The sequence below is a fragment of the Argiope bruennichi genome, chromosome 9, assembly GCF_947563725.1.
Source record: "Argiope bruennichi chromosome 9, qqArgBrue1.1, whole genome shotgun sequence".
Classification (NCBI taxonomy): Eukaryota; Metazoa; Arthropoda; class Arachnida; order Araneae; family Araneidae; genus Argiope; species Argiope bruennichi.
Window position 1 is genome coordinate 91,100,025 of NC_079159.1, and position 9,771 is coordinate 91,109,795.

At 33.3% G+C, this 9,771-nt stretch overlaps 1 protein-coding gene across 1 annotated transcript; it reads left to right on the forward strand.

Annotated features, from left to right (window-relative positions):
• Positions 1-326: 326 nt before the first annotated feature.
• On the forward strand, positions 327-3,419 carry LOC129984544 (small proline-rich protein 2H-like). The gene is made up of 3 exons (XM_056094450.1): positions 327-485; positions 1,256-1,528; positions 3,250-3,419. The coding sequence occupies exons 1-3, from the start codon at positions 434-436 to the stop codon at positions 3,252-3,254; spliced, it is 330 nt and encodes a 109-aa protein (XP_055950425.1). The 5' UTR covers positions 327-433; the 3' UTR covers positions 3,255-3,419.
• Positions 3,420-9,771: the final 6,352 nt, after the last annotated feature.

The window sequence follows — 9,771 nt, forward strand, 5'->3', positions numbered from 1 at the left end:
TTAAGAGAAACGATTAAAAAAATTTTAAATGGTCACAAAATAGCGCTGGTAGTACCTGAAGACAAGATGCTAATTCAACTAAGTTTTGATTTCATTAAGGCAGATTTATTTATTACAGACGGACAGGGTACTATGTTTTTAGTCACAAAGAAGCACATATCAAATCTTGGAATTAATTTAAAAATAAAATTAATATTAATAATATTTTAGTAACATAATTTGTTTTATGTTAATCTTAAATGATGGCAACCATAAATTGTGTCTTCAATATGCACAACTGTCTGTTACAATACAAACTACGTCAGACGAATTCTATTCCAATGCATTAAAAAAGTATTAAGGTGTAGTGAGGGAAGTATTGTGGAAGTATCAAATTGTGATTTGGACTTAACGAGCTTGCAGTGTATTTTAGGAGTTGAACACGATTTTAACAATGGAATTCTACGTATTTTTAGTTTTGTTGGGAGCTGCTTTTGTATTCGCAGGTAAGCTATTTATTTGCGTGTTTTTTTTAAATCTAGTGCACATTTCGTGGATGATTTATTATTTTATACGTAGCTGAAAGTCTTGCAGATTAAGGCTTTAAAACCTGCCTTTCAAATTTTTTTAAACGTCTAAAGAACGGTCTTGTCTTCAATTAAATCTAATATTATGTTTGTAGTGCTCTTCCATGAGTTCAACATTCACATCATGAGGGTTTTCTCTATATCGCAATGCTTGAGATCAAGACTGTGATTATGGCTATTTCCATATGCTTGCAAATGCAAATGTTGCATTATCCGTTTTCACTGCCATACAAGATTAATAGAACATGTCGTCCTTCTCAAAACCCCCGAAATGTCTGTTACAATTAACTTTGTTTCCTGAACGAAACGTAAACATTAATAACTCAAGCTATGAAGAAGGCCATGAATTCTATAGTATTTAGTTTCTGCACTTTCAAAAATGTGTCCGACTTTAATCTTTACTTTTTTTTTCTTTGCACTAGTTAATTTCATTTTCTGAACAAAACTAATTATGAATCTGAATCTTGATGTTCGGCATCCTATATACAAAAGTATTTGCTAATACAATTGTTTGTCCTGAAGCTCCAATACTCGTTGTCCTCGAATTGTAATCGTTAGCGATATTTCGTCCCTTTTTATTGATACATGAAAACGGATCTTAACGCGCTTTTCTTTTCATTTAGTAGTATCCAATTTTCATGCATTGCTCCGTGTGAACGTTACTGCAAAATTTCAAACTCCCTTTCCAGATGCAGAAGGCCATATGCCTCCACGATGTCCTCCAGTGGATTGTGAACCACCATGCCAAATCAACGAATCTAATCTTCCTTGCCCATCCTGCGAATGCATCCAGTGCTCCCTCCCCCTATGTCCACCACCTTGTTGGATAAATTTTACAACTGTACCCTGTGCAAGCTGTCAATGCGAAGGCGCGGATGCCATCCAATGCACCCTCCCCAAGTGCTCCAGGGGTTGCGTCATCGATCTGGACACACAACCTTGCCCGAGCTGTTCTTGTGATTGTAAGTGTATCTAGATAGTCTCTTAAGCCAGATACTCATGGATAATTTCTCCATCTTTATCCTTTTAATATTTGACATTGGAGATGGTAGTAACTCGGTTCACTTGTCAACACCCAATTTTCTTGCTAGCTAGTGAGGACTAAAACGACCAATTCCAATTGAGATATCGATATAGTGAGAACTAATCGATTAGCACTTATCTGACACGATTGTGCATTTAGAGAATTCCTTGCTTCTTGGACTTTTTACAAATGATAAGACTTAATGTTGGCTGACTTTATGCCCATATCAATTTATTTAGATGAAACCTTTTTAAAAGTAGAGAAAGTGGGAATGAATTAGCCAATTTGTAAAGGCTTCCATAAAATTCGATTTTCCTTTAAAGCGCTATTAGAATTGTATGTAGTATTCAATATAGTTTTGAACGGAGGTCGTAAATGGTGCCCATAGTCTGGACTGATATATAAAGGTTAAGAAAACGCGTTTAGGCTGCATTGACTGAATTCGCATTTCTTGGACGTGTCCATGGGAACGAAATAAACGCACGAAACAAGTGCTTAGCAAGAAACTTTCCAATGCTATATTTATTCTAATCCTCGTTGAACTGTTATGCTAGAATCCAGAAAAATAGTTCAGATGCATTGAAAGTTTGCCGTGGGAATATATAACGGTAATTTTATATCCTTAAATTGAATTGACTATGCAAAATGGGCTTTCAAGCTTGTATCTTGATGTTACCTGATAAGAAATGGGAATCTTGAACCCACTCCCACTTCAGGTGTTAAAAAAAAGCTATTCATTGAAAGGAGAACTTATCAAACTGTCGATTTTTTTAAAGTAGCGAGAATTTTTAAATAACGCCTTGCATGTAATTTAAGTTTGAATTCACTTTCGGATGACTTACTCGCGAGCCCTGACTTTTAATTTCTTTCTAGCTACGTCCTCGCATAGAAATTTTTCTCGTATTTTCCTTTTTAAAATCGACTACTTTAATTGGTATAAAACTTACAGAATAAACCTCTTTCGATCCACGAGTTCTTGCTGATATGAAATTTTATATAGGAACGCTTCTTTCAAAAAACGCGGTTGTATATCAGATTCATCAATTTTTCTTCTCAAAATCGACAGACCTAAAGTTCTCAAGATTTTGCTCAAATGCAAGTCCTTTTAATGTCTCTTGTAACCTAATGGCACATTTTTAAGCATTGATTGATTTGGTACGGTATGACTGATCCTGGCCCTTGCGCGCTATATCTCCTCGCTTGAATCTTCCCAAACTTATGTCAGGAGTAATTTATGTTCTGCAACTACTTTATAATCTTTAATACTTGCAATCTACTTATTTAAAATTGGGGGGAAAACTGTGTTTAAACTTGTGATATCGGATTAGAAAATGTATCCGAATGCTAAATAGGAGACATAGTTCGGATTAATTGTAGTCAATAAGGTTGCTATTTGTTCATGACATTTCAATTAAATTGGGAAGAATCCTATTTATTAACGCCTAACAATTTCGGGTTCTGCATTGACTTTGTAAAGAAAGTGTTAACCAAACAAATAAAGAATGGTAAGTGGTTTACTTGGTTCTCTCCAATTAACTCCCTTTGCAACATCTTCTTGCAGGATCGTATTTAATATTGAGGAAATTTTCTGTAAATAATGTAATAAGTTCCTGTAAGTACAACTCGTGGATTAATTTTAACTCTGCGTTTTCTTTTCAGTGTAAACTCGGATCGCCAGTATCGCGTTCTGGAGATGTCTATGGGAGGAAGAATGATACAACTCCTGCTTGACGATTTTAGAAAATCTTCAATATTTTAAGCCTTTAAATGCAATTGATGTTTTGTTCCAGTATTAAATTCTGTAGCTTTTAATGTAATAAATCTTTTAGCGTGTGAATTCTTGCTCTTATTTTCTATGTACATACAAGATATGTTCATTAAAATACTATAACTACAGAAATCAAATAATTCACTCAATGAACTAGAATTGGGTGTACTTGTGAATGTAAGGCTTCAAAAGCTTTCTTTATTAAAGTGTGAAATCGTACATTTATGTTGCCAAAATTAAAAACCGATCAAGCTAAGTGCAATTCTTGAACATAGATCTATCTAAAACGAATGGCATTTCCACCAATCGAATCATACTAGAATTTTAAAGTAATCTTCACATGAGTAATAAATAATTGATTACTCAATTATCCATAAGTAATCCATCTTAAAGGGATGTAGTACAATGCAAAAGAGAATCTCGAAACATACTAATATTAAAGACTGAATTAAGCGTAAACAGTATGCAATTTTTCCGGACCTCTGTAGATTTCAATATAAAGTTTTAAAATCTATTGAAGGTGCCAAAATCGGTATTGCATAGTTTAAATTTTTCTCTTAAAAATTTCATGGGGGGGGGGGGAATTCGATAGTACAACTCTTGGGTCAATCTTTCATGATTAAGATGTTTCGTTCTATTTGACTCTGGTTTTAATGGAGTTGTGTTAAGGCAATTAGGGTTTTAATGGAGTTGTGTTAAGGCAATTAGGGTTTTAATGGAGTTGTGTTAAGGCAATTAGGGTTTTAATGGAGTTGTGTTAAGGCAATTAGGGTTTTAATGGAGTTGTGTTAAGGCAATTAGGGTTTTAATGGAGTTGTGTTAAGGCAATTAGGGTTTTAATGGAGTTGTGTTAAGGCAATTAGGGTTTTAATGGAGTTGTGTTAAGGCAATTAGGGTTTTAATGGAGTTGTGTTAAGTGTTTATTTTGAAACAAGTGTTTAAATAAAAGACGACATTGACTGCGAACACAGATGGTAGAAATAAAACGGTAAAGGTCCACAAATATACAGTTGAATTTTGAGATTTAATATGCTTGGCTTCATGACCAAGTTCCATATTTATATCTTTAAATGTTTTCTTAACATGAGGATAATCTTGATTCACTGACGTTGAAAACGTAGTGAAGGCAGATTCATAAGTATAATCTTGCGTCGAGTGACAACCAAGTAGGGTTATTTTAGGCCGGTCTTTTACTGTCTGGGATATTCAATTCCGAAGCACAGGTCAGCCTTTCGTTACTTGTCGGCGGTAAGGGTACATTTTATAATTAAATCAGAACATATTTCGATATTCAGAAATTCCGACGAATCCTTTCTTGTGTCCATCATAAATCTAATTGTTTTACTTGGAACTATCAAGCTAGGATGTGTAATTTGGGAGCTTGGCATATGTGCCTCAGAGCGATAGTTGAAAAGAGATGTTCTGCTTTGAAGAGCCAGAAAAACTGGTATAGCGGGTCATATGCAAATAATAGAGGTGTTCAACCACAGGTGTAACTCGACGCTGTCGACAGTGCATATATATAAAATTGGGCTTGATTGGGCTCGTCTACATCGCCATTGTAATCTTAATGGTTTGAAAAACGTTGACTGGTCTGACGAGTCACGTTTCCAAATGTATCAGGTGGATGGCCGTGTATGGGTGTAGAGAAAACCCCATGGATCCCTCATGCCTACAAGGAACTGTTCAAGCTGGTGGAGCCTCTGTAATGGTATGGGGCGCGTGTAGTTGGCATGAAATGGGATCGTTGATAAGTCTAGATTCGATCATGACTGGTCAGTGGTACGTTAACATCCTTTCTGACTCCCTGCATCCATTTATGTCCAGTGTGCATTCCCATGGATGGAGTCAATTCCAACAGAATATGTCACCCCATAGGTCTGCAGTAGCTACCGAGTGGATTGAGGAACATTCTTCTGAATTTCTTTCCCTCTATTGGCCACCTTATTCCCCAGACATGAGTATTATCGAGCATATTTGGAATGTTTTGCAACGTGCTGTCCTCAGGAAATCTCCATCTCGCATTCCCATAGCTTTGTGGACTGCCCTGCAGGAATCATGGTATGATTTGACTACAGAATATCTTCACAAATTAGTTGAATTCATGCCAAGCCGTGTTGCGGTACTTCTGTGTGCTCGTAGGAGCTCTACGCGATATTAGATTGGTGTACCGTTTTCTCTGGCACTTCAGTGTATTATGACGAAAATTATGAGCAAATTTTGGAATATTACCAAAAATATTAACAATCTCGTATGCGCGTTTAATATCCAAAATAACACCAATGAATTCTTTTCTTTAGAAAAGGCTGTGGGAATTCTATACACTACGAGTTGACTCCCCCTTAAAGGAAGGAAGTTATTTATAAAAAGCTATCAAAAAGCAAATATTGAATAATACGTTTTGCCATTATACTTTCAAACATTGGATAAAGTGAAGAATAGTGTGCCCCCAAGTTTGTCGCCAATATTGCAACCCATCGGAACGCTCTTCTAACAACCCTAATGATGTTCTGTTTACTACTTTTTGCAATGATTGAGTTGTACATAAACTACAACTATATTATGAAAAATGTTAAATTAAAAATATTTAAAAATTATCGATTAATTTTATTATAATTAAAAGTTTATTAAATAAAGTTTATAATTAAAAGTTATTTTCTTCTTTCTTTTTTTAAATGTGAATACGAATAGAAAATATTTATTCTTTTGCAATTTTTAATTGTCAGTACGCGTTTTAAAAAAAATCGTCTGCATTCTCACTTTAAAAGACAGCTGCAAAGGAATTCTTAGCAGTTCTGGTAATTCTTTTGGTGTTCTAACGGTTGGTTCCCTTCATAATGTGTTATGTCTGGAGTATTTCGAACCTGTAGCATGAATGAAGGGCGAGTTAAATATATATATATATATATATATATATATATATATATATATATATATATATATATATATATATATATATATATATATATATATATATTACGAGTTAATGAAGTTAGGAAAGGATGCTTGTTTGAAATTTTGTATTGAGAATTAATGATATCGAACCGGCAGGATGGATGAAGAGTGAGTGGAATATATTTTTTATTTTTTTACGAGTTGATGAAATTGAGAAAAGGATGTTTGGTTGAAATTTTGTATGGAGAATGTTCCGATTGCTTTTTTCCTCCGTTCTTTCTTTTCTTTTGGTTATGTACTGTTTCTGTTATCCACACAGTCCTTATGTTCAATGTGCTAGCAAGGCTACTAGGTCCCCGCTCCCGCTGTTAGCGAAGTCGTAGGATGTTTTATTTTATTTATTTATTTATTTATTTATTTGTTAAAAAATTCTGCCCGGTGACTTCTACAGATGCCGATGGCATCCGCAGAAGGCACCGGGCAGTATGGGAAAAAAACAATACTTATCAGTAAAGCATCCTAATTATATGGCGGGAAATGGTAACCGTAACTGTTCCGATGAAGTATTTGTTTATTTTGTCCGCCATCTTTATTGGCTACTTGGTATTGTTGGCGCAGCAGGGGGCACACTATAATTCACGTTACCCAAACATTTTTGGATATGAAGGCGATTGGTCTGTAGGATTTGATCTTCGTTTTATTTGCTGTTGAAACAAGGATGATAAACGAATGTTTCCACTGTTCTGGAACGCAAAAGATTGAAAAGAGTTCTTGAAATATTCAGGTAATTTTCAATAAGTCTGCAATTTTTAAACTTTTTAACCAATTTGCTGTCATGCTATCGTTTCCTGGTGTAGATTTTTTTGATAGGGGGATAGCTTGTCTAACTTCTTGAAGAAGAAAGTTAAGGGAAATATTTGAATTGTCCGAGAAATCGAGATGAAACGGTTCCTGCTCCATACTATTACAGGGAAAAAAATCTAAAAAGAGATTATTTTTCTGAAGTGGATTCGAAATATATTAATGATTTAAAATAATGAGGTTTGAAAAATTTATTTCTTGACTTGAATGATTATATACTTTATTAAGCACCGAGTAGAATATACGAGGGTTTCAGATTGTGCTACACATTTTGTCCCAATAATGTCGTTTTGTTTTTTAAATGTGATAACAAAGTTTTACCGTGCACTTTTTCCAGTATGAGACTGAAATGTGACACAGGACTTCTTTATGATGTAACAGTTTCAGGTTTTTGAAATTATTACAAAGGAAAATTCACCAATGGGGATGATTGTTACTTGGTATAATGTAACAGATTTTGTATTCTTCATGATTTTCTGAACTGTTTCTCATTAACCCCTTAACTGTTTTATTTTCTTTATTATCTAATAAGATGACACCTTCTATTTTGGGAATATTTTCTTATTTTGATTCAAATGGAAATCCATTGAATGCTTGACTTATCTATGTATTCGAAGTAATTTTAATATTAAATTATAATTCATATGAATGGTTTATTTTTTGATTACAACTATCAAAATTCGATAAATCGATGCACGTATGGCACTCGGGCAAAACAGTTAAGTGGTTAATGAAATCTATATTATTTTTTGTAGATAACATTTTTGAAGATTGTTTCATAGCATTATTCCAATAAATCTTTTTGATACTTCTAGATATATTTTTTTCTAAATTTGGCAATTTTTTACCATGTGCCATAATCGTTTTAGAAATGCTAATCGGAAAACGTAACATTGAACTTAATGGGAAATAGATACTATGCATAATGTAAGTTCAAATAAAGAAGTCGTACAAAATATACGGCATGACTAGAATTCGAAGAATTGTGAAGAATGAAATTGGAGTTTTGCAGCCAATTAGTGAAATCATTGCTGATTGGAGTAGATCTATTTTAACCCCATAAAGGATAATGCAACTTTAAAGTCACCAAAGATGAAAACAGGATAGTAAAATGAATCTAAAATGCTTTCGTATTCGCTCTATTAAAGCCTTAAGGAGCATTAAATTTATGATAATAAATTTTAGATCAATGTAGATAATTTTAATTGCTAACATTTGTATTTTAAAAACATTAACATTTCTATTGCTAACATTTCTATTTGTGAAAGATTCATGTAGGAATAATTTTACCAGATGCCGTCTTATGGCATTTGGTAAATCTATAACTAGACTCTGCCAAGATGATTTGGTCTGGGTGTAGATAGAAAAAGGTCTTGGTTGAGTTGAGATGATGATCTTCTGAATCAAGTATCCTGAACGATTCAAATGTAGAAAGGGAGGAATGTTAAGCTAATTTCTTTTATTTTTAAGAACCCTGCAATTCCACTGAATAAATGCCATTCTGAAAATGTCATACACTTGCAAAAACAAAATAGCAGCGAAAACTTTTTAAAATTGAAAAGAAGGGGGAAAAAATTAAAGATGAGAAAAGAGAAAAATAGGAAATCATTTTAATGAAAAAAAAATTAAGTTACATATTTTTCACCATAAATATTTGAACTAATAGTATCAGAATACTGTTAGATTTGGGAAGGTTTTTAAGTGCCTTATTTTATTCTAGTAGGCGAGTCGTTTTTTTTTCACCTTGTTTAAATATGTTAGAAGATGTTTTTAGAAGCATTTAAAATAAAGCTTTTGATTGCTGTGTCATTTTTTCATTAATTGAATAATAAAGTCTATTTTGTCTTTAAGTGATTTTTCGATCTCGAAAAATAGCGCGTTTACTTTAATGGCTGTAGAATATTTTTTGCATTTGATTGATTAAAAATTCTATGTGCCTGATCTATTGTTATGTGATTTCGACACTCTTTATTTCCAATATCTGCTGTTCTTTAATGTATTAGAGACAAATATTCGCCGTAGTTGGATGTGCACCTTGACAAGAAACTAAGGAATGAAAAAGGTTTCTGTGAACTTTTCAAATATTCTTTATTATTAATTTAATAAATTTCTAATCAATTAGTCTCTGACATATGCATTTAATAAGAAAAATGGTTTAAATAAAATAAAGAATACTGGGAATTCATGCAGTTTGAATCAATCGTTGATCTGATGATTTAGGAATTTATATTTTTATATCCTATGAGTAAAAACCTAGAACCCTATGAGTAGTTGAAATTTGAAGAGCACTCTGTGCATAAAATCTTTCAGGGAATATTGATTTTAAAAATCAAAAGAAAGATTTGCACAGAACAAGATGCTAATTTTAAAAAGAAGGAAAGAAATAATTTTTCAAAATATGGCTTAAAAACAAAATTTGAATGCTATTTAGAGCCAGTGGACGTAGTCTCCACGAAACCTTCTCGAATCTTCTCCAATTAAGGCCTTATCTGCCTGCCTCCTCATTATGCTTCTTGGCTATAGCTCCAAATATCTTATAAGCCATTAGAGAAAGACACGAAATATAGATCTTTTGCATGAATCTAATATTTTTAGTGAATATATCGTGCGAATATGTACTTTGAATGCTTTTTTTTCGGATCGTATTAAATTAAAAT

Excerpts from the sequence above, each read along its gene's own strand:
- LOC129984544 (XM_056094450.1), top strand. The coding sequence starts at position 434 with ATGGAATTCTACGTATTTTTAGTTTTGTTGGGAGCTGCTTTTGTATTC. Across the intron at positions 486-1,255 it reads AGCTGCTTTTGTATTCGCAG|ATGCAGAAGGCCATATGCCT; the intron begins GTAAGCTATTTA and ends CTCCCTTTCCAG.